The 26,038-nt window shown below is 39.6% G+C and overlaps 2 protein-coding genes across 4 annotated transcripts; one reads left to right on the forward strand and one right to left on the reverse strand.

Annotated features, from left to right (window-relative positions):
* Positions 1 to 1,470: 1,470 nt before the first annotated feature.
* Positions 1,471 to 19,412, reverse strand: OSGEP (O-sialoglycoprotein endopeptidase). Its single transcript, XM_075212638.1, has 12 exons — positions 19,311 to 19,412; positions 18,419 to 18,542; positions 17,629 to 17,748; positions 16,186 to 16,361; positions 13,218 to 13,313; positions 12,522 to 12,571; positions 6,669 to 6,747; positions 4,781 to 4,846; positions 2,946 to 3,036; positions 2,089 to 2,164; positions 1,860 to 1,958; positions 1,471 to 1,771 (listed from the first exon to the last, which is right to left on the reverse strand). The coding sequence occupies exons 2-12, from the start codon at positions 18,531 to 18,533 to the stop codon at positions 1,732 to 1,734; spliced, it is 1,008 nt and encodes a 335-aa protein (XP_075068739.1). The 5' UTR covers positions 18,534 to 18,542; positions 19,311 to 19,412; the 3' UTR covers positions 1,471 to 1,731.
* On the forward strand, positions 19,381 to 24,760 carry APEX1 (apurinic/apyrimidinic endodeoxyribonuclease 1). Of its 3 annotated transcripts, none has more exons than XM_075212669.1 (5): positions 19,381 to 19,468; positions 21,101 to 21,220; positions 21,306 to 21,475; positions 21,699 to 21,891; positions 22,174 to 24,760. In XM_075212669.1, exons 2-5 carry the CDS (start codon positions 21,160 to 21,162, stop codon positions 22,686 to 22,688), a joined length of 939 nt encoding a protein of 312 aa, XP_075068770.1. In that variant the 5' UTR covers positions 19,381 to 19,468; positions 21,101 to 21,159; the 3' UTR covers positions 22,689 to 24,760. The 3 variants fall into 3 exon arrangements, with proteins under 3 accessions (XP_075068770.1, XP_075068752.1, XP_075068762.1); XM_075212651.1 differs by having other exon boundaries at positions 19,389 to 19,456; XM_075212661.1 differs by lacking the exon at positions 19,381 to 19,468 and adding an exon at positions 19,481 to 19,633.
* Positions 24,761 to 26,038: the final 1,278 nt, after the last annotated feature.

A 26,038-nucleotide genomic window follows, 5' to 3' on the forward strand; every position in this document is an offset into this window, starting at 1 on the left:
TTCCCAAAATAAAAATCAAAAAGATGTACAAATTTACACGAAATGTGCTTGTTACATTTTCTTATGTATTTTAAGATGTCTGCTTCTTGTCCACTGTATTAAACAATTATGCTGCTAGTACTCCTTTAAAACCATATTTATAAAAAAAATACATGGAAATGTTACAATGCAGTAGAAAGGGTTACAAAATATAGACACATACAAAATGTACTGCTTATGTAATCTAAATGAATAGCAAACACCTACCACTGTCAGATAATTTACTAGGAGTTGTGGAGCTAGACAGACATTTGAATTTGCAGTAGTGGTAATTTGGCAAATTTATTTACTTATAACATGTTTGTTTGCTCATTGCTCTTTTACTATTATGTGAATATCTCCAAAATATCCTTAATTCTAACTCGTTTATTTTTACGTTTACATTTTTTTGAGAAATTTTCAGTAACATGGTAGTCTGGACAGAAAAATGAATGTCTGTATGCATTAATTAGGGGAAACAACCTTATTTGCCTCTAAAGTAAGATATCATCCATTAACATCAATGGAACGATGCCACATAAAGACTCTGTTTGCAGAAAAAGCATCTGGGCCATGGTAATTGTTTAGTCCATATCTGAGTCAATCAAAATATCAAAACTAGCACCTTGAAAAAGATCATTTTGTGTGAGTGATATGGTGAAAAAATATATGCTTAATGTGTCACAGTACAACATAAGCATAAGAGTATGGTATAACCAAACAAATCCTGTACATAGCAAACAACTAAGTGACTCCAACGTATCAAACTTCCAGATGTCTAATATGTAGAACTCAGACTGTCCTCCAAACACAGCCCAGTATCCCAGGTAGCTGCGAAACCACATAACAGCTCCACACATACAATCTCACGTCTTCCTAATAAAAAACCTCATACCTGTATTACAGCCATTTCCCCACAATAAACTGTCCTACTCCCATCATATATACACTCCCAAAACTGCATAATAATAGCATTGTGCATATATTATAGTGTGCCATACCCACAATATGTAGCAGGATAACTGGTTCACACCTAGAATTTAGTTTCATGTCCAGTATAATTACTTTACACCTTTTTTTCCCTACATAAATATGTTCAAACTCCCAATTACCCCCTTGGTATCCAAATCTGGTACAATGAAGGTACTAGACAGGCTGCAGTTGCAATGTATGTGCTCCACCTCAAATTGTTGACACATAAGAACTTGGCAGCCAAACAGCATTAATTGTATTATGCTAAAATGTCATTTCTTTGTTGCAACACTCGGTGGGACAGAATATAAAGAGATGCTTTGTCACTCCAAGGTCAGTAAAAGAACATTATTTTAGGTAAATAAAATGAGCCAAGTGCAAGAGTTTGTAATTTTGTGATCAAGCTTGTTTTGGTGCTGGAAGGACCAATAAGAAATACAATAATTCAATAAATGTGAAATGAATAAAACAGAACACTCATTTAATTGTTATTACTTGTGTAATACTTTATACAAATATATACAACAGTTGTATCACTGATACCAGCTTCTTGCCTTTTGGTCTGTGTTTTAGAAATGCAACATTAGATTAGCGCTCTGCTTTAAACTGACTTTACTGTGAATCAGGTTTAGTCAGATGGACAGGGTTAGGATCCAGACTTCTATGGTCTCCTGACCAATAATTCAAACCTTGGCTCACATGGAAAGAAACACAGTTCTGACAGTCCATTACAGCTCAATCTCAGTCTCTCCATGTTACTTCTACTTCATCAGTCCGGTATCTGTAGAGACATAAGAGATATTAGGTAATTCTGCTCTTTACTTCGATAATACTGTACATTGCCAATGAAAATCATTGCGGAAACTGACCGCTGAGTTATCCATGAGTCCTGCAAGGGGGTGACTTGACCTGATCGGAACATTTCCCACCCCCCTTGGGCAATCATGGCACCATTATCAATGCAGAACCTAGAAGGTACAGAGACAGAGAATGTGTGTAAAAATCCATGGTATGTCATTAAGTGCAAGTGGGACACTTTATGGGAGGAAAAACTGAATATAGGGCTGCAATCAGACAATTTCCACTAATGTCACTTACCGCTCATCTGTTGCAAAAAGCTTGGCACCTCGTTCCTTGCACATCACTTCCATCATCTCTTGCAATCGTATGTTACCTGAATTAGGACACATAATTACAAAAATAAATATAAAATGAAAGCCAGAAGCAGACTCCGGCAGCTAACTTGAAGAGGTACTTTACAACGTGTTCCTGCACTGGCTGTCATATACTGGATCAATACATTATTGCCTGTACATAAAGATCTCCACCCACAAGGAATATGCTGTAAGACCTGCAATAGGAGGGTCCATTTTCCAGGATCTACATTGTTTTCACCTTCACACTACTGCAGTAATGGCCAGTTTTCCTATGCAGACAAATGTTGAATTTGTAAGACATAAACCTATGTGCCCTCTAGTGTTTGAGGCTTGTGGCCGCAGACATATTAGTGCATACTACACAAGGGAATAAGATGTTGAAAAGCTTGAAGTAGGATAACTGGTTAATAATTGAAGGTGTCTCACACAGGCTGATACTGCCACTTGACCAATGCGTCAAAATCTTTGTTCAATTTGGCCACATGTGGGTGGATGAAATAAAATTGGACGGGCTCCAATTCATGACTGTAGGATAATTATCTGGCAGTGCGGTCACATGATGGTATTGACTGTGATATCACAGGTTGTATGGCCATCATGTAGGTGTGGGCATATAGGAGGTATTTGTATAATGTAAGAAATGGTTAACCATTACATTTCCAGATCCTTTTCTTTGCGCAAAACATGACATTTATGATGAATGATGTAAGAGATGTTTTGTTAGGATCGTAAGAGGAAATCAAAATATAAATATATTCAGTCATCACTAATTGGCCGGTCAGTCCGCATTTAACTTACATCCAACTCCACCTACTATAAGCACTTCCTGTGAACCACAGTGAGCCATGGCCCGTTCCGTAATCTCTACAAGCATAGAGAAGAGGGTCTCCTGTCAAGAAAAATATAAATGTGAGTAAATGAAAAGCAACAGTTTTTGAGTTACAATTTAAAGAAATAAAATTTATTAAAAATGTAGGCTTATGGCCACACCACCCGTCATAAACACCTGGCAGTAGCTTTTATTAAAAATAAAAATAAAAAATAAAATACAAACTTTAAATTAATACTGTGTTAAAATTCACGTTCAAAGCACAGCAGCAAGACGATATATCAGTACCCATTTAAACCACCATGAGTATAGAGCCCTGCAATTGTTATTTGTGCGGCAGGTCGTCCTTCTCACATGCTGCGGGAATGGTTTATAACCATGGTGCAGAGCATCTGAGTATTCCTGTATTTTTACTGCTTTAAAGATATAAAATGTTTATAAGTACTAGCCCCATTATGCGGTTTTATTGTGAACTAGAGCTCTGGTGGTCCATTAGAGGGACCGTGGCATCTAAATGCCATAATTCACCTGCACTGAAGGGTCTTCTAAAGATGCCTCCAGAGTTTCCCAGCAGGCGAATCACCACACTGGAGCCCTGAGGGCTTCAGAAGTGGCAGGAAGTAGATTACTGCCCCAGGATCTGGCTACCAACTCTCTGGAGCCGATTGTGGTTTGTGCTAGAACTCAGAGCAGTAATCCTGAAAGTTAGTTTGGATGGAATATTTAAATATTAAGTCTCATAGCCGAGACTTATTGGAACCAGGATTCATGGCAGGCAGAAAGAACACGGTGAAGGTTTATTCATGTCAGCAAGGTTAAAGGGACAGGGGATGATATTACCCCCTGCCAACATGTGCGTGTATACCGGTCTGTTAATGGCAAAAAAGCCCCATGTAATTGTAGAACATCTACTACTGTAAAGTGGGTGCTGTGTATATAGCTGTTTTAAGAGCCATCTCTGTGCAAAACAAATTGCTATGACTAAAGTTCCTGCTGTATTCTGATGACCTACAGATAAGAGGTAACACTCTTATCCATCAGCTGTACATTGTGGATCCCGGGTCCTGAGTCAACATTCTGCCTGCTTTCCAGCAGTGCTGATCCAAAGTTAGTCGTTAAGAGTAACCAGCAAAGAGATGTTGCAGCAGTTATACACACCACCAGAAGGAAGCAGTTCCAGGTGCTGATGAAGTAGCCTGGTGGTGACAGCAACTGTACTCCTACAACTGGAGGCACCACATTGGTGCACAGTGGATAGTCAGTGAGTGGCTAGTTTGGCCAATGGCCAAGTAACAGCAGTTGGAGTGGTCAAGAAGGGCAAGTAACTGACGATGAGTGAAACCCCAACAATCTGTAAATCTCCAACCCATGTCCTGACAGGGTGGCAAATTAAGTCCATACGGTGAGTCTTGGCTTTTATAAATATTGCAACGCAGGTTCCACCAAGAAGCTGCATCCCTTTCCAATCTAAACCCTGACCCATTTTTGTTCCACATTTCAGGTGGACTATTTTCTGCTCACCCTACATTAAAAGTATGGCAGTCTGCTGAGCACCACTCTTGTGAAAGAATTATCTATGTTTTATAAATGCATCTTATTAGTGCACATGTCATATTTGCATTGTTAGTAAACAACCCTCGTACTGTCACACCACTATATGTACTTTGTAATGCAGAACATAACAATAAAATATGAATTTACCCTTTACATAATGTTGAACAATTCACCAATGTTTTTTTTTGTTTTTTTTACAACAGCAATTTGTTGGGGAATATCTCCCTTTCACATGTATTTCAATATTAACCTGCAGGGAAAAGCAGAGATCTTCAGGTGTACATTCTCCAGATGACAGCATCTTATGTGCCATATCCTGTCAAGGAAAGGGAAACATGTTTACAGTGTAAATGTACAACTGCACACAATTCACAATGAAAACACATACAGTACTATTTTTTAGAAGACCCACATATGGCCAATGGTCCTACTAGGCTCCTATAACAAAACAGAAAATAGTTAGTGTGGGTGGGAGATGACTGCACTCAGTCCAATAGCTGTGATCATCTTCTAACATCAATGCCACACATTCCTAAAAACAGAAATAATAGCCTGACAAATGTTCTTGACATATTATATATATATATTTTAATAACTGTATATGAAACTTGTCTGTTTAAAACAAACCTTAAATGTTCAAGACTTGTACTCACAAGAGGTTTTCCACTCAACAGTGATAAGCTGTCTTGCGTTGTGTTAAATGGATGGTGGTGCACTGTAAGTGGACCTCAAAATAGTGATTTATTGACCTTTATGAAGAAATCTATTTTGGTAAATGAGAACAGACTATCTTAATGGTTCTCAATAGATCACCATTTTGAAATTTGCTTAAACAGATATGGTTGCATTTGAGTTGGTTTCACATAGTACCTTTTTCAGTCGAACCACTGAAAAAAAAAAATCGCACGCACAATTTGCAGATTACTTAAGTCGACTTAAGAGTCGGGCCGCTTACTGATATATACAGTCTCCCAGGGGACCTCTTTCTTATGTCACAGTTCATCTGACAGAATGTAGCTGCCTGGGAGAGACCATGAAAAGTAATGTGTTCTCTATGAGCTGTGCTCACTGTTCGATCAGTGAAGTAGATGGCATTATATCATGGGTCTTGAAAGAATGTGAATGTCATAAATGATTTGACTGCCAATCCACCAACTAGGCAGGTGTACCTTGTGGGTTAAAATGATACTATCCAAAAGGTACCTACCACATTCCCACTCTAACGGTGTTTGGATATCGTTTGAATAGATAAGATAGGACAAAGCATCCTAGACATACAAAGTATTAAGGATTATTGTTTGGGTTACATTAATACATGTGGGAAAGGTATATGATCAGACTGACCCAGCAGATCACACAAAACCAGTGGAAGCTTCTTACCATGTTAGTGGAGAAAATAGTACAATAAAAGAGTACTACAATAAAATGACCTAAACTAAGCTGGTCATTAATGGGATTCTCAGAGTTGTGACAAACAGATTCAAAATGAGGTTTATCCATGGAAACTCTATGGGGCATATTCAATTAGCTTTCCGGTTCTGCGCACTATTGCCATTAATACGGTACCGCATTAATGCGGATTTTCGTACGCAACCCTATGGGCTGCGAACGAAAATCCACGTTATTGCGGTAACGTGAATTAAGTTTCGCGGCTGTTCCGGCGCGATCCCTGCGGACCGGAAAGCTAATTGAATATGCCCCTATGGATGTAAAGAGAGTCCAGTTACTTCACAGCTTCAGCCCTAAACGTCATCAGGTTTTCTTGAGTAAACATAAACAGACCGTTTGTTTTTAAAATCTTCAGCGCTAGTTACTTAAATTAACTTATATGTTGGCTAGCTATAAAATGTTAATTAATTAATAACAATGAACGATAAAATAATGACTTATGCTCAAAAAATAAGACCAAAGAATAAAATTCACGCAATTTACATGCGTTCCGAAGATAGCACGTCACCAATTCAGAATTTTATGCATAATATACACATTATTGAATAATACTAATTTTTTACTAGTGCTACAGAACATCACATTCTCAGAAAATGCCATAATCATTATTCAGCTAGCAGAGCTCGGATGGTATAGACCTAAATAAAAATAAGGATAGGAAATTCTCTGGTTTTGCCAGCAGCTCTCACCTCAGTGTAAGACAAAATACCAGAGAACGACACGTCCATCCCTTTCACAGTGTATGGCAACTCCACAAACTTTTTGCCCCTAAGAATCAAAATGAAGTTACTTTAACCTACAAGCTGAAAAAACAGGGATGGCAAGTTAAGAACGTCATCATCTAACAGAATTTTATTTTATATTCACAATTGTTTAGGAAAAGAAAAATGTTACCTCTTTTTAAAATAAAAAGCCATTCAACAGAATACAGGTTGATTCAATAAGAAAGTATGTCCAATGACATTTATCTCAAGATACTTTATAAAATATGTGCACTTATTGTACAGATATTGTCCTACCACCAAGGATTCTAGGCCCTAAAATTCTCTCGACACAGTGGGATTAATGGGGAGCACGTGCCCCGTGACTAGGTACTCTAGAAGGGTGCCCGCAGGGGACAGTATAGTACTTGGTGGCTGGTCCCTGCCCCGGAACCAGCCACCTTCCTTCTAGTGGCCTCGGATCTAATGATCTGTCCCTCCCCCTATGTGTTTCTGCTTGCTCCCTCCTCCAGTCCCCGTCACATGGCGTGGGCACCATGTCACAGGTGCTGTCCCATGTGTGCAGTGTATGGGTGGGGTATGTTACTATAATGTGTTCGGGGAGGGGGGTTATGTTACTATAATGTGTGAGGGAAGGGGGGGGTTACGTTACTATGATGTGTGAGGCAATGGCAATTAATTGAATATGGGGCTGAGTTTGAGGAGGATGGCTATTTATTAAATGTGAATATGATTTAATGCCGGGGATGGTAGCTCCTCTGTTTAATTATAAAGCCCCAAGAAAGATAGGCCAAATAACCAGAGACCATACAGCAGAAGAGCAGACGGAAGGGGACACAGTGTCTCCCAGATGGAATCAGAGAAACAAATTTATTGAGTATTAAATTCCTCTTTTTCTCTTTCATACTATCTGGGGGACATAGCTACCATGGAGACGTTCCAAAGAAGACCCCCTAAGGGAGGGACCACTCTGACAGCCATGCACATAGAGCACTAGAGCCAAAACTGGCATCCGTGGACGCAAATACATGGAATTGATAAATTGCTTAATGGTTGATTTAATCCATCTGGCAATGGACTGCTTTGAGGCTGGGCATCCTCGTTTACGGGAATCTAACAAAATAAATAAAGAATCTGTGCGCCGAATGTGGGTGGTCCTCCATACATAAATCCGGAGAGGCCTGACCATAACCAGGTATTCCATAGAATTCGGTCCGAATGATGCCCCTTCTTTGAACACTGGAACCACAATTTCTTGGTTTATATGAAAAGCTGAAACTACCTTCAGAACAAACAAAGGAATTGTACAGATAACTGCTCTGTCATCGTGAAATACCAGATGGCTCACGAATGAAAAAGCTCCCAACTCCGACACTCTGCAAGCCGATGCAATCGCCAGCAGGAACACCACTTTCCACGTTAAGAATCTGAATTCTGTAGAATGCCATGGTTTAAACGGGGGACCCTGTAGCATATTCAATACTAGGTTGAGATCCCAGGGTGCCGTGGGCGGAACATACGGAGGTTGTATATGCAGAGCCCAGGCCAAGATCTGCGTTGCCACTGCCATTGCTCCTGCAGCTCTGGTTCCGCCTTGTCTGTTTACATAAGCCACTGCCGTGGCATTGTCGGACTGCAAACGGACCGGGGATCCATGAAGGACAGTCTGGGCGCCTTGAAGGGCCATTCAATTCCAGAATATTGATTGATAGTGAAGACTCCTGAATCAACCAAAGACCCTGAAGTCGTAAGTGAAGGGCTACAGCTCCCCACCCTCGCAGGCTGGTGTCTGTGGTGACTATGATCCAGGACCACGGGAAAAAGGAACTGCCAACCACCACCGAAGGGACACCCTCACTTCGGATGACAAGCGAATCAGTTGGCGTTCCAAATGCAGATGGAATCCTGACCACTTTGTTAAGAGATCCCACTGAAAGCAGAGGGAATGGAATTGACGAAGGTCGACACCATTTTTCCTATGAGTCGGATGCATAGATGGATGGGTAGTCTGTGACAGGCTAGAGGCCATGAAGTTCAGTCCTGTAAGGACCGTGTCTTGTCCTCTGGGAGAAATACCTTTTGTTTGCTGGGGTCCATGATAAACCCCAGAAAGGTCATCTGCTGGCAGGAGATCAACTGTGATTTTTGTAGGTTTATTTACCAGCCATGGTGTTCTTGATGGTAAGGGTCTGGTGCTGTTGTAACAGATGAGCTGAAGTGGCCTTAATAAGGAGGTCGTCCAGATGAGGTGTTATTTTTACCCCTCTGGAACAAAGACATGCTGCCAATACCAACATGATTTTTTTGAACACCCTTGGCACTGTGGAGAGGCTGAATGAAGGGTAGGGCTTGGAATCAGTAGTGAGCCAATCCCACCGTAAATCTGAGAAGGGACGATGTCCCTCCCAAATGGGGATGTGAAGGTAGGCGTCTTTGATATCTATTGATGGCAAAAATTTGTCTGCTTCCAATCCATTTATTACCGACCTAAGGGATTCAATGCGAAACCTGTCCACCCGCAGGTGTAGGTTTAACGTTTTTAAATTTAGAATGGGTCGGAATGAGCCATCCGGCTTCGGGACCAAGAAGAGGTTTGAGTAAAAGCCCTGTCCTTTCTGGTTGGCCGGTACCGGGCAGAAGACTCTGGCAGAAAGAAAAGAGGCGTCACAGAGCCACATTGTCTGTCTCCTTTCTGGGTTGCGGGGCAGGGTGATTTCAAAGAACCAACGTGGGGCTGGACCTGACAGGTCTATCATGATCCCGCAAATCAATTGGGCTTCGGAGGACACTGTCCACTGTTCCTTGAACAGGTGCAATTGCCTCCCCACTCCTGCTGACGCAAGGAGGGATGGAAGACAGTCAGGCTGCTGGTTTTTCTGGAAGCTTGGGAGAAGGGCATCTTGTGGAGTAGGAGGACCTAACTCTGTGAGAGTGTCCCTTGTTGGTTTGATTCTATTTCGTCTGCCATCTGGCGGAGAAGCCACCCCAAAAGTGCTGCCTAAATTAACCAAATCTAGGTGCCTTTGGTTTTGGTACATTTAATGGAAGGAAAGAACTTTTGCCGCTGGTGGCCTGGCAAATAATATTGTCCAATTCAGGACCACATGACACTGCGTCTGAATAAGGCAATGTTTCTAGTGATTTTTTTAGATTCTCTATCTGTGTCCCAGAACCTCAGCCACAGGGTCCATCTGGGTGCCACAGCCGATGCAGATATAGAGGAAGAAATGGAGGCTGCGTTCTGGACAGCTTCATATAGGTATCCTGATGCCTCCTTTAGGTGCAGGGCACGAGGGAGTAAATCTGAGTCTTGCAATCCATCCGCCAACTGGTCAGCCCATGCTTCCATAGCTTTAGCAACCCACGTTGATGAAAACATGAATCTGAAGGAGGTGCCTTCCGCTACATAGATGGATTTTAAAAATCTACTCTACTTTACGGTCGGTGGCGTCCTGCAGGGCAGCTGTTCCTGGCACTGGAAGTGTAGTGTGGTGCACTAAGCATGCAACAGGATTATCGACCTTTGGGATCAGTTTCCAACGGGCCATATCCTCTTCCTGTACTGGGTACAGAGCCAGGAATCTCAGCGGAATAGTAAACTTCCGATCTGGCTGTTTTGAAACTGCTTCCGCGATTTCTGTTAGCTCCACAAACGGAGGAAAACAGAAAGCGCGTCTTTCTTTTTTTTTTTTTTTTAAAAGACCCTGCTCCGAAGATTTTGGTTCGTTCAAATCCATGATGTCCAGAGCTTCACGCACTGCCAATACCATGTCGTCAATGCCCTGATATCTAAGGGATTCTTCCAGGTCAGTGATCTGCGCAGAATCAGAGTCAGGAAAGGGCTCCTGCTCCTCTTCTGATGATCTCTTGGAATCCTAGAGGGACAGGAAAGATTAGCGGACTGGAGATGTTTATTTCTAGACAGTATAGGTCTTGGTTAGACCAGGAAACTGTTTAACCGATCTAGGCCTCTGACCAGGTATGAGGACCAAGGTGGTTCTCCTGGAGGAAGGCCTGAGTTAGAGAGAGGATGATGGACCAGCTGGTGCCAATATTGCTGTCTCAGTGGTCACTAGTAACCTGTCTGTCATGAAGGGGGGGCAACTTATACTGGAGTGGAGAGGAGAATCGCAGTGGCTGCTGGTAACGCTACAGGCTTAGTAAGCAGCTGTACCAGTGTGGCAACCACTTGCGCAAGAGAAGATGCTCATTCCGGTTGCTCCGGTAGTGGTAGTACATTAATCTGGGCCTGCGTGGTCTGTGCCCCCACGTTGAAACTAATACAAAGCGGCCCTGGATCCTGTTGTCCAATTGGTAACTTAAGTTTACACTTTCAACAAGTGAAATGTTTTGCACGTGGTGCCTTTTCCTTATCAGACATATTTAGAATGGAGAAAGTGTCACAATATTGAGCAATATAGACAGTCACACAAGATACAGGCTTGATATAAATACAAGTATACTGACTAATCTATGACAGGCAAAAGTAGTATCTTGTAACAAGCCTATGTGGGAAAAAAAGGATTTTTTAAGTTGAATACTATAATTATGCTACTTGCATCCCAGCTACTAATATATCCCTATTTTGCTAGCAATGAGTATAGTAATATTTCGGTACTTAGTCTTCCAGCTAAGACAGGTATGTAGGAAGAGTCTGTTAGCAGCGTCTCCAGTATCAGGCTGAAGAGAGTACAAAAATCCAAGCTGAGGTGGGGGAGCTCTATAAACATTAGTTCCGCACCCCAAGCTTTCCTGCTCCTGTAGCTAGAATCGATAGCTGTGGCTTCTTATTTTAGATAGCCCACAGCCATTTTGAGATTCTCTGTTCATCTCCTGATGATTTGTGCAGCTTTACAAGATTCCCCCCTCCTTTTTATAAGGAAGGACCTTGGTGTCAACCAGCAAGATGGCGGCCGCCATCGCTCCGATTACCGGCACTCTCTCCCTTGGGTGGCAGCGCAGGTATGTCGGGAAGCTGTTAGTGTGACAGCAGCTTCTCAAGCCCCTGTCAACACTTAAACACTGCTGGTGCTGTCAGTGAGAGCCTTCGGTTCTCACAATAGTACAGCTGTATTGCGGCTGCATTAATAGGAGTGTGCCCTCTCTCTCTAGAGCACACTCCTGCGATAAGTTTGTAGAAAAAAAAAACCTATTTTTAAAAGAAATAAAAGAATAAGTTGAAACGTAAGATAGTATAAAAAGTAAGCCCAACTCCCTTGGGCACTTAATCTAAACTGAGGAACTGCAGGGGGTTGCAGAGGGGAGTGGTCTGTCAGCATGTTACATTTAACAAGTTAACACTCCACACTCCCCTCATACAACCCCATAGTAGCAGTGTCCCCCAGATAGAATGAAAGAGAAATTATCGTTTTTTTGTTAAATATATTCAGTTTTTCAGAAGTTTTAGGTAAATATTTATCAAAGTTAGAAATAATTGTTTTGTATTTTAGCTTAAGTGATCCTTAAAGAAGATTTCAGCTCTCCTTACAGAGCAATTATTTACTGCAAGACAGATATGGCAGATGTGTGTTATGAATTTCATTAAGGAACAGAACTGTCAATTGTTATGCCTTCATCATCATCGTATGTATGTATATATATATATATATATATATATATATATATATATATATATATATATATATATATATATATATATATATATATATATAGCACCATTATGTAATCTACTGATTGGCTCCAAAGGAAGAAGAGTAAACTAGCATTATTGCTGTTAAATAAAACATCAAAAATGGCAGTTTGTTTATTACTAAGTGAGTTGGCAATGGATAAATAGAATAAAAACCTTTCTATACTTACTTTTTAGCCATCTGTTCAATGTTATAACCAGGGCTGGGATCATTAGATATCTTGCAAAAATAAACAAAAAGACAAAAAAACAGAAAGCAATTTAGCATGAGCAAAAATACATATATTGAATAAAGTTACATGTGGGCTATTATTATTTATTATCATAATGTATTTATATAGAGCCAATCATTATATGCAGCACTGTACAGAGAATATGTTATGATGCATATCAGTTCCTGCCCCATTGGAGCTTATATTCTAAATTCCCTACCACATATGCACAGACTAGGATCCATTTTGTCAGAAGCCAATTAAACACCGGGAGAACATACAAACTCCATACAGATAGGGCCTAGGTCAGAATCAAACTCGTGACCCCAGCGCTGAGACAGCAATGCTAACAACCATGCTACAGGGCTGCCCACTAGTGCTAAACTGGTGTTTAAAGGGAAAAATGCATCATTGTAACAGACCCTGCACCTACCCCAGCAAGGAATATATATTCAGAAATAAGACATCAGATTTTGGTTTATAACACTGTCACATATTCAAGGAGCTAAATGCTAGTTCTGGGGCAAAGTAAGCAACATTTAGTTACCTTCAAAGGGACATACTGAAAAATTGCTTATTTCAATGTATTTATTTAATAAAAGACTATGGTTTACATGGACGATTCTGAGTGGAATAATAGTGAATGTATGTTACCTTCAGTACTCTGGCAAACCGATCCAAGCAGTTTCCTACAGCAATGTCTATTGTCTCGCCAAATATCCGATACCGGTGCTCAGAATATGCAATGACCTGCACAAGAGGGCCACAGAATATGGTTTCTACCACCAGATTTGTTGATATTACTAAACACATATTTATAACAAAACTAAATCAAGTACATTTCTGTAATCATATTTACATTTTAAAGAAACCTTTAGAGGGCATGGCTTGACTGCACGTGTAGATAGTCAGGAAGTGCGAAGGCTCAAAAGTCTAAGGGGTACATTTATCAAGCTGCAGGTTTGAAAAAGTGAAGATGTTGCCTATTGCAACCAATCAGATTCTAGCTGTCATTTTGAAGAATGTACTAAACAAATGACAATTAGAATCTGGTTGGTTGCTATAGGCAACATTTCAACTTTTTCAAACCCGCAGCTTGATATATTTACCCTAAAGGCCAGGGGTGGGCAAACCTGTCCTCAAGGGCCATATCCAGTTCATGTTTTTAGGATTTCTGTCTGTAGAAACAGGTGGGATAATTACTGACCCAGCCAAATATATTAACTCAGCTGTACATGATTAAAGAAATCCTAAAAACATGAACTGGATATGGCCCTTGAGGACAGGTTTGCCCACCCCTGCTAAAGGCCTATCCCAGTGACATTTATTGCTAAGATGGTGAATTAATGTTATAGATACATCTGCCAACTTTTGAGGAACAAAGGCTCTATAAAAGTTTAAAATACTACTATTTAGATTTATCCAAAGCTCTCCCTAGAGCTGCAGAAGCAGAAATAAACATTTTTAACTCATTAAAAAGTGGTTAAGGGAGCTTCAGCTCCTATTTTCTATGCCGTTTCCCTCTAAACTGAAGATAGTGGAAAGATTCAATCCTCTGAGGATGCCAGTGTATACAAAACAAATTCCTATTTTATCTGCCTAGATTTTCAAACTCTTGAACTTTCAACATGTAACAATATATTATTACTTGCATGCTGTGGATACAAGACCCTCCTGCTTTAGTTAATCTGAACTTGCTTAAACAGTCTCGTCAATACGACTTTACATCAGAGAGCTTATTACTAATTAAATTACTTAATAAAGTTGGATATTGAACTCGTCTGAGAGTAAATATGAGTAAAATGGTAAGAAATTATACTTGCGATAAAGCATCTGCTCTCCTGATATAACCATTATTCTGTGTTACTCAACAGGACTCAACATTTAACAAGACTTTTCTTAAGAGGGTATTATGTTTGGATACCATATATTGCGGAGCTACCTGTTACATAACATACTTATGCTAACTGGGTCCATATTGACATATCTTATGTATGCAGATATAGATTAAAGTGTATAGTCATCCTGAACAGCATTACAAGGAAGTTTGACTCCACATCACCAACACCATAAGGCTGTACCTGTCATTTAGAACTTTATGTGTGCAGTTCTATTAGTTAAAGCTGATTTCCATTATTTCTCTTTTTTCTCCCTAATATATGAGATCATAAGGAGATCTATCTTTCAGGATTTCAACTCCATGTGAAACCATTTATGAACTTCTCCAAATTAAGACTATTTGGAACTATGCTGTTGTATACTGGACATACCTTTGTTTAATGGATTATATTATTGATCGGTATTGTTATACAAAGGAGTCCAGGCATGTGTTTCTTTGTGCCTGAGATATATGTGTTTTTTGTCTATTCAGCATTACAAGGAAAGATTACAGCAGAGGTACACAAATACGGACTGCCTATCCCTATTTCTCTCTGCCACTGTAGAAACAGAGGTCTAAACTTCAACTGGCTGCACTATGACTAAAAGAACTTCTACTCCCATATTAAATGTTGCCTTCCTCAAAATTTAAGACAATAAGAAGGGGCTTAATACCATTTCTTCTACTCCCCTGTGATGTCTCATGATGGATAGAAAACAAATCCCTTCTGATATGCCTTAAAGTTTCAAATCCTTGAGTTCATAACATAAAGCAAGTCTATATGCTATTATGGTGATTTGCTATGAAATAAGACTTTTCAGCTTATTCCAATTAGTCTTGTGTAAACGGCCTGTATATATTTTTTTTCTAAAACCAAAGAGCTACTTACAGTCGTGAAACTGGTATAAAATGATACCCACAGTTATATACCCACCAATCCATTCTGAGAACACTAAATATGAGTGTAAAAAAGCTATACTTGTGGGGAAGCTTCTGCCCTGATATTATATGTTGCTATGTTATAACTAATGGAAGTCATATGCCAGGGATGCCCTGACCAATAAAGAAAATGTCAGTTATGGTTGGATAACACCTAACACTAACTCTTTGAGCGGTTCAATCCTGGCACGGTGGCTGGAAGTTAGAGGGGAAGGAGGGATACAATATCATCATCATCTATTTATATAGAACCACTAATTCCCCAGCGCTGTACAGAAAACTGACTCACATCAGTCCCTGCCCCATTGGAGCATATAGTCTAAATTTCCTAACATACACACACACAAACCGAGAGAGACTAAGGTAAATTTTAATAGCAGCCAATTAAACAGCTAGTATGTTTTTGGAGTGTGTGCAGAAACCAGAGCGCCTGGAGGAAACCCACGCAAACACCGGGAGAACATACAAACTCCACACAGATGAGGCCATGGTCAGGAACTGAACTCATGACCCCAGTGCTGTGAGGCAGAAGTGCTAACCACTAAACCACCCTAACATATTATAATCATACAATGGAGAAGCTGAAGGAGCACCCACTCCACAAAATGGAGTCTAAATAAACAATGTTATGCAAGAGACAAAGGTTGGTGCCTTTCTACCATAGAAAAAAAGTTATAGCCAAATTTACCTGAATGACTCTTGTACATAAAGTTGTCTAACTTTCTTGTTTACATAAATAGTCACATTGAGGTAAAAATGCCTTATCTTGCCATTACCAATATGTTATGCTTTCTATTGACATACCTGTGTATTGCCCCCACTCACATACAGAACAGTGGGATTTTCGGCACCTGTAATCAGCCGCCCCATCTCAATGTGCCCAATGCAATGATTCACTCCCAGTAGGGGTTTCTTCCACAGCTGAGCTACTGTACGTGCCACTATTGCTACTGACAATAAAGGTGCTCCCATTCCAGGTCCTGCATAGGGAAGATGATTAGGTTCATTATTTATAAAATAGTAACAGCTGATTGAACACTGATTTATCTTCTTTACTTTTCATTCTACTAGAATCCCAGCTTCATCTATTTCTTCCTCTCATTTGCATACTATAGAGCTTGAAGAAACAAAGATCACAACATGAGTACCTCTAGCAAAAATGGCCAACATATATGTAGATAGTATTTGAATTAGAAATAGTTATTTAATGGGGATTGTCCAAATGAATACGAATTCCTTTAAGTAATTGCTTTTGTCAGCTTTGGTCAGTAACTGACATATGTCTTCAGGATTGGCTTCAAAGCATCCCTATGACTAATAAGAGCTTACCTATTAAAATGCACTGCTATCTGTATTGACTTAGAGTAAACAGTACAAAACAGCTTGTCACTGTTTAATGGTTTGAAGATACAATCAGTTCTACAGTTACTATTCAAATTCTGCTTCCTCCTCTCACTAGAGCACCATAGTCTCCCTCCCAATTGTTTTCTCTGCCATTGGGTGGGGTTGGAGAGACCAACACAGTGGGGGCAAAATCTGCACTAGTGTGTGTTACCATTGATTTTTCTTTAATTCCCCAACACCTGCAAAATCTGGAACCATACTTTGGTTCTGCCCGTAAAATACTGCATATAATCCCTTACTTATTCTAAAGTCTTCAGTCACGCAGCATTGAAATCCAAATTATCTTTGAAAGCTGTGCTTAGGCCTGATGCTATGTGTGCAGCCATCAGCACACATTGTGCTACACTCTGACAAAAGCACAGCAAGTGTAGACTTTTACTTATTTCTCCTTACTCTCACAATGGACCCGATGTATTAAGGAAAGTTAAGTAAAAAAATAAGCAAGTAGTCTCCTGGACAAAACCATGTGACAATGCAAGGGGTGCAAATTACTTTATTAGAAGTTAAATACTGTCTGATTTTCTTCCATGTAGCACACAAATATCAACTTTAAATTTCAGTGTACAAATAAGCTATTAAGTATTTGTGTGACACATGAAAAAACAAACATTATTTAACTTATGTGCAAAATAATAAACTAATTTGCACCCCTTGCACTGTCACATGTTTTTTTCCAGGAGAATACTTACTTAATTTTTTACTTAACTTTCCTTAATGAATCAGGCCCAATGACTTTTACTCCATTCTCCTACCTAACTCCTTTTAGGGATTCCAGACACACTTGACTTTAAATATTTTATATTTTGCTGCTTTTTGCACCAAAAGTGACAATTCTAATTTTACCTTTTGTGTAAGCCACGCAGTCAATGTCCTTTGGTTGTAACCGAGCCTCCTCTAGAGCCTCATGTAGCACATCCAATATACAGGAGCGGTGGTGTCGAGCAGTATCACTGGGCATGAAACCTGCAGCATGGTAGATATAAGCAGCATTATTCAGTTAAATTAACATATTTAATGTGTTAAAAAAAACAACAGAAACAGTAAAGATCTATAGGTTAAGCTGGGTACACACTACAGAAATTTCAACCAACTTTTTATGCAGAGCGATTTTACATGCGATCGATGATCCGATCGCTCGGTCCATGGACTGCATACACACTAGCCTTGTTTAGGACGATAAAGGGAAGAGCGGACGTCACTTTAGAGACTCTTTACAGCCATGTTGTCGTGAGCAATGACTGAAATTTCGTACTCACTGTTGTGGATCGGTTGGAAGTTTATACACACTACACAGCGGAAACGAGATTGGACCGAAAATATTAAACGGTACGACCAACCAAATGAGGCGATAATCGTCCATTTGGGCAGACTTTCGACCATCGTGTCACTGCACACACTGACCCGACTTTTGAACGAGCGGTCGTATGTCGGCTGTTTGGGCCGATTATTGGATGAAAACAGTGTAGTGTGCACCCAGCTTTAGACAATGAGGCTAACAAATCATCATGATACAGTAGACCAAAAAAATATTCACAGTACATGCAACAGCTCAGAAAGGTCAGCTCTGTACTGTCTTCGCTACCCTAGGAATAGCTATATGGAGAGATATAATATTCTAGTGGTTCCATCTCACCCTGCCCTGGAGGGGTAATGTAAGTTCTTCGTGGATTGCTCAGGACTCTGCCATCCTGAATGATCCCCACTCCAATTTTGTTGGCACTGCCTTCAAACCCAAGAACAATGGTCATTGTGGCTACCTAGAAAGAAAGATAATAGATCTGTAATGATACCAAATGGAGCCTACATCTTTATAATTACATCTTAACAGCAAGTTTTATCTACTGTAAAAATGTATCAGTGTTAGTTTTCTGGAGAAAAATACATTTTCCCCTTTTTCCCATAAGTTTAGCCCAGTGGAAAAGTACATTGGAAATGATTTAGTGGGAATGCGTAATATTGGCAACAAAGTAAAGCAGTGCAATATTGTGTGCTACTAATATCTGCATATATTATTATTCTTTATTTATATAGCGCCAACATATTACACAGAGCTGCACATTGATTGAGTGGCCGGGGATACAAAGAAGGCAAAGATGAATTCCATGAGTTCTGTAAGTGTCATGCTTAGTTTTACTGACTCCAACATTGAACTTAAACATGTGGGGTCTGATTCATTAAGGAAAGTAAGGCAAACCAATGAGTAATTTCCCTCCTGGACAAACCATGTCACAATGCAAAGGGTGCAAATTAGTTTATTACTTTGCACATAAGATAAACACTGACTCTTTTTTCATGTAGCACACACATACTTAATAGCTTTATTTTTACACTAAACTTTAAAGTTGATATAACACATGGCCTATCCCTATGTCTTGCTTTACTTTCCTTAATGAATCAAGCTCGTAATTTTTACACACCAGACAAGCTATACCCATCACATGTGTATTTCCCACATTAACATGCCCCATTCGCCTACATGGCTCTGGGGACCATGCGTGATTGTAATGACCACCCCAGTACTGTACCTTCACCACGGAGCTCCGCCCCCAGCGCCGAGGCTCTGCGCACCACGTGTTTCTGTTGTGTGTCTCGTGCGTGACGTGTTTCCGGCGTACAGCGCGTGGAACTTCCGCTCCGGCGTCTTTGTGTTGTGCATCGGCTGCTGCTGCAGGTACAGCGCTCGGTGCGTGCATCTTACCTGGCTCACCGATTCCACGGCTGCAGGCTGTGTGCGGGTACCGGGGAACATGCTATAAACGTACCGAATAGTGATGGCTAATGTGCAGTAATTACTGCCAGTGATACCCGCACACAGGCAGCGCTGGAAGAGATTGCATAGCTGCATTAGGTATCGTTATGTTACGTGTAACACACGTTACCACTGATTGCAGTGTAGGCTGTATGCATGTTGGTTCTATCAGATTTCATCAATATATCTGCTTTGATTTCATTGCAATTTTTGTTTAATAACTAGCGACACAGCATCAGACATTGGTTGCCGCCAAGATTCTGAATGTCCAGCCGGATAGATGGCTAATTTATGATGGGTGTGAACAGAATGGACGGATTCATGATTTGAACCGATCTTTAAATTAATATTACTTGCGATTCTGCACAGATGGCTCGTTTCATACATAGGCCATACAATTACCATATGTTTATGTGCACATAGGCCTTCCCTATGTTCTCTCTTATCTGACAGATGAACGGAGGAGAGATACTCCCAGAGGGATAATTTAACTCTATGTAGTGACATTGGCTTATCGCACACTGAAGCTTTTGTGGGGGAATATAGAACATGCTCTACTCTTACAACTCCAGTTCTGTCAGCCCCTTCTGTTAGACTTCTGTGTCCACTGGTGCACTTATAGTATACTGTGCCTCTCTTTAGAAATCAGTGGTCTCTATGAGAGTACTAATTTCTTCTCTTGCAATGTCTACACAACTGTCCATCTTTTCTTTGTTCCCTTGTCGAAATGAAATAGAAGTGGAGAGGGATATGAAGAACTTGTATATGTATGTTTCTACGGGTTGCATGTGCCAATTCCAATAATTGAAGGTCTTAAACTTAAATCAAGTATCAATGTAAAATAGTGCAGAAACTGAGCAAGCAAAACTACAATCTGTAAATGTAAGATAAGAGGAATTAAATATAATTTATAACACTTAAAACTGAAGGAGAATAGGAGAACCTGTTCTTTAAAACAGGAGAGTCTAAACAGATACCGGCAAATGGGTGTCAGTAAAGTAGCATCATGTGGTAAATAAATTCTTCATGTGAGATACTGCTTCATTTATCTTTCAGTTGCAGATGATTTTTTTTTACAAGTTTTATTCAAATCATGGAAGTTATTAATGAGCAAATAATAGGTTTGAGAATGGGTGATGGCTACTTTACACAGACATATTGGACTCGGGGTTTCCACCAAACTACAAAAATGTAAAACTTTAATAGCAAAGTTATTGGTTAAAATTCTTACTCCTCAATATTGCATACAGCAATCCTATTATACAGGGTATGCTTGTTGTAGGTTTAAATCACATTCTTTTAACTAATGCGCTTTATTTTATTTTTTAATTGGAGTTAAAAATGTTTGTGCAGTGTAGACAACTGACTAGCGGCAGTATGAAAAAATAAATTGCATTATTTGTTCTTAGCATAAAAAAATATAACAAGGAGACCAAGTGGAGTCAATAGTTAAATAAAGCAATTTCCTTGTTTTATTTGTTTGAGATGTTGGTACATTGATTTCTTGAGAAACTCTTCATTGCCTGAATGGTAGATACATTAGACTTCATCATTTGTCTTGCACAGGTGCAAGATTCAAAACGCTCCGTTCTCTGTCTGTGCGTCTGATTTCTGTCATCGTCAGAATGCCAAAACGAGGGAAGAAGGAAGACGTTACTTGTGAGGCAGAGCCTGTGGAGGATGAGGGTAAATTAAATGTCAGGTGTCGCATACATGATAGGCAGGGGCTGTGCGGATTTCATCCTTCATAGTATTTTTCTCTATCCCTCAGAACCTGGGAAAAAGAAGGGAAAGAAAGCCAGCAAGGATGCTGAGCCTGCAATTTTGTATGAGGATTCCCCTGACAAGTTGACCACAGATGATGGAAAGAAATACACTTTGAAGATCAGCTCCTGGAATGTTGATGGTCTTCGAGCATGGGTCAAAAAGGATGGTTTGTCTGTAAGTGCAGTGCATCTTTTAAGCATATGAAATGCTTTTGAAATTTGAATTTTGTTTCCAAGACTGTACATATTTTATATTGCCATTTTTATGTTTGTGCATCTTTTCTTCTATTTGTAATCTGCACATTGTTTATTACTTTTTCTGGAGGTTAATGTATTAGAAGATGACCTGTATCTAAATGTCCCCATATTTTTCACACTTTTGTTTGTATCATGTGTAGTGGGTACGAGAGGAGGACCCTCACATCATCTGCCTTCAGGAGACAAAGTGTGCTGAGAAGGCACTGCCTGCAGACATTAAGGACATGCCTGAGTACCCTCACAAGTATTGGGCTTGCTCTGATGAAAAAGAGGGTTACAGTGGAGTGGCAATGCTATGCAAGGAAAAGCCGCTAAGTGTTACATATGGCCTTGGTAAGTACAGCGACCCAAGAATGGGAAACATTTAAATTGTGGTATAGTTTTATTTGCATAATACTTGGTGTATTGCTGTTATCATTGCTAATATTCAATGGTGCATTGAAAGTACCCATCTGTTTTATTTTTTGTTTTGTTTTTTCTTTTTTTCTGATCCAAAAATTCCCATTAGTAGATTGTATGTTGTAATCTTTGTTTATTTGCTATTGCCACACTACGCCTTTATTGGTTCTTAGTACAGACTGTGCTCCATTATCTTTGTCCTTACTGTTTCATTAGGAATTGAAGAGCATGATAAAGAGGGTCGTGTAATCACTGCAGAATTTGAGTCCTTTTACTTGGTTTCCACCTATGTTCCCAACTCCAGCCGTGGCCTAGTACGTCTTGATTACCGCCAGCGCTGGGATGTAGACTTTCGTGCTTATCTAAAGGGGCTGGACAGCAAAAAGCCTCTCATTCTGTGTGGTGACTTGAATGTTGCGCATAAAGAGATTGATTTGAAGAACCCCAAAACCAACAAGAAAACACCTGGTTTTACCCCACAAGAGAGAGAAGGATTTGGAGAGCTGCTGGCCGAAGGCTTTCAGGACAGCTTTCGTGAGCTGTACCCTGAGAAGCCATCTGCCTATACCTTCTGGACCTACATGATGAATTCCCGAGCCAAGAATGTTGGGTGGAGACTAGATTATTTTGTCCTGTCAAAAGCCTTGCGGCCGGCTTTGTGTGACAGTAAGATCAGGAGCAAAGCTATGGGGAGTGACCACTGCCCTATAACCCTTTATATGGCCATATAAAGGAAAGGAGTGGTCACTAGCTCAATATCATTAGGTTCCACTGTAGCTAATATGTACTTATATGGCCACTGACATGCAACGATTTACATGGCCATAAACGTACAGTTTCTCTGGTATAAAATCATAGGGTCAAGGAATGTACTCTTGATCATCTTTAGTATTGGGTGCTCCATACACCCAATACTAAATATATAGAAAATGTTTTAATCATTGTTGTAGACATGTTCTATTTTGGACATTGTCCACTACTTTTATGGTCCTGTTAAGTGTTTGATGTCAGCCATAAAGCAAACTTTGTGGTGCTTTCTCCCTCGTGTGCCTCTGTGCCATGTAGACTTTGACTCCATGAAAACAAAAATGTTTTAGTTTTTTGTATTTCCCAAATGCAGGGTTCTCCTGATCTGATGTGTATAAAGACTGTAACAAGAATATATGACTTGAGTATGTATTTGTTACTTCAAATTCCTGGGTTAGTGTAAGCAAAAATAAACTGTGTCCAGTTCCCTTTGTTATTTCACTGCAAGAACTAGAGCAATAGAAAGACATATGTTCACCCAGATTATTCCCAGTATGACTTTTCCCATCCTGAATCATAAGGATGAGTTCTCTACAGTAAATACTTTGTCCACACTGTAAGCATATATTATGAAGCATAGGTGTCAGGTATATAATGTCATATTTAATAAGCAATAACCTAATGTTTTCTCTGACAGAAGAACGCATCCAGGAAATTACATGTATAGATTTTTTTTTTATTATATTTTTGAGTGGTTTTCACTAAAAGTAGATTCCACACACAGATGACACTATTCTCAACTTGTGTCGCAAGGAAATGGAAACCAAGGGCACAGGTTAATCTTGTATGAAAGTACTTAGGAGGACATACACACACCTTGATCAAGTTTAAAGTACGTTTTCCACTTAAATCTCTGAAAGTTGAATATGGCAAATGAAAACTGCTTACCTGTTATCTAGCTTAACATGAAAAGTGGGCAGCTCTTCTTATCCACTGCTGATCCTTTACACACAAAAGAATGCCGAGAGCAGTAAGTTTCAGGAAAGAGTAGGATCTGATGACGTGATTATGCCCAACAACAGCTCTGTATAGATCAATAATTTTTCAGTCTTTAGCATTTAGCTTTTAACATGTTTACTTTTAGCATTTAGGAGCACATAATGAATATGATAGCCAAAATATCACAAAAAATATTTTATGTTCAATGTTACTAATAGGGTAGTGACCTTTAGTCTGTAATACTAAAAATAAAATGTCATGCTAATATTTCACTGTGGTATATTGATTTATACCACAGGTACGTTGTGTCTCTACAAGGGCCTTACATAGCAGTCTATTCCCTGAAAATATCGCTTCCATTCAATGTTGGCCAATTCAGTCTAGTCAGGTAATTGGTGATACTGCAGCATGGTAAATAGCCATTGAAATTTAAATCTTGCTACACACAGATGTAGAATTACTGACTGTTGCCTAAACCTGCACCATGTGTGGGTCCACTATAATAGCTTTGCCAAACTGTGATATGGTTGTTCAGGTCTGGGGAATATTCTGGTTGGCTGATCATTGTTCACAATGCATGGACCTTTGCAGTATTGTTATTAAGTCCAATCACTGTAGAAACAATATACAGTCCAGCTCTCCATGTGTGTTGGCAGATATGATTGTTTAGATCTTGTGCAGTCAGTACAAATTGTAACAGGCCACAGCAACAATTGCAGCTCCATAAATATAGAAAATATAATTAAAATGAATATTGATTACACAGTTTGTATCTAATTTGAAATTATCTGTTTCACTGAAGTAAACACTGGAAATCTGCATGTTCTATAACCATTACATGGATTCATTTTTTTTTTTTTTTTTGAATACTGTTAATTCATTATCTTTGACGTGTTGTGACAATTATAGTTCCAGATGCTTGGACTAGCCTCTCAGGATTGGTGAGGAAACCGAAAAGTACTTGTTTTCTGAAAGGTTGACAGAGCGTGTATATGTTTGGTCCCTCGGTTATTTTATAGGCCATGTTTAAAAATAAAGATGACATTTTGAATCTCAATCTATTTTTTTCCTTCTAGTTGATAACGCACTACTCCAATCTATGTATTAGCTATAATAAATATATATTATACAACACACCTTAAAAAGTTACGGTAGTAAAGAGCTAATAGTAAAATAATTTACACACATCTACCTACACCTTTACCAGATTTAAAGTACCATTTTTTTTAAAACTTCTTGGGAAATCTGAGAAAGTTGAAAATAGCGTGAAGGAAAACTGTTTTCCGCTTGGGATTCATGTGTATGAACAGGGGAACTACAAGTAACTGTTATCTAGCTTTATGATATTTGTATGTACTTCAATATTCATGATGGTTAACTAGTAAACAAAAAATATTGCCAGTATTTAAACAGGAAAGTGGGCACCTCTTTTCATCCACTGTTTCTGTTACATATAAAAAGGCAGAGAGCACTGCTCCCTTGCGGGACAAGTTAGGATCTGGAGGCAGACAGTTATGTTTGTCACAGAGGGGACAGGTCCTATATAAACATCTTATCCAGATAGATCTTTTCAACAAGTTCAGCGTTACCTCCCTGTTATGAGACCATCTACAATAGTTGCTGCTGCCTGTGGCCCTGTAATAATCTGTGTGCTAAACGTCTTGTGAAGTAATACTACATATAATATGTTATACCCATAGACATACTTGGGCTACCATGTGTAGTCCAAGCCTTACAGTCAAGCGGATATCCACAAATATGCAGGCCATAGTTATTAGCAGTGTAAGTTCCCATATTTGTTGCTGCACACTTAAATAGTAAAATTAGTGGAATGAGTGCTTCCTGGCCTGTTTGACTAGCTTTGCCCCCTCCTGTCCTGTAATTAGAAGACATTGTTGAAATTACCCTAAGGTTACTTCACACTCTCTGTGATCTGGATCCAGCTCCAACAGCCCCTTCTCCTGTGGTGTATTTATGTAATTGGTACTAGTGGTGCAACGGAAGATGGAATTGTTGACAAATCATCAGATTCACAATGACATTGAATCACCTTATTCACACAAAAAGACAATAAATTATAGCTAGAATCTGTTCAAACCTGCCAGAAAACTCTGTTTGATACATTTAACCCTAGGACTTAAGAATGTGACAGTTATTAAGTAATTAAATAATATCTGTAAATTACTGTTTTTTCTTTAAAGTTGACCAGTGACCTGCACACAGTGAAATCATGTGTTTTTTGGACTTAACACATAAGAATACAGCTTAACGATTTACCAGGACCTGGTGACATTACTGAGGCTTACTATATGCCCCAGTGCTACCACTTCTTTCT

Source organism: Mixophyes fleayi, chromosome 1, assembly GCF_038048845.1.
Source record: "Mixophyes fleayi isolate aMixFle1 chromosome 1, aMixFle1.hap1, whole genome shotgun sequence".
Taxonomy (NCBI): Eukaryota; Metazoa; Chordata; class Amphibia; order Anura; family Limnodynastidae; genus Mixophyes; species Mixophyes fleayi.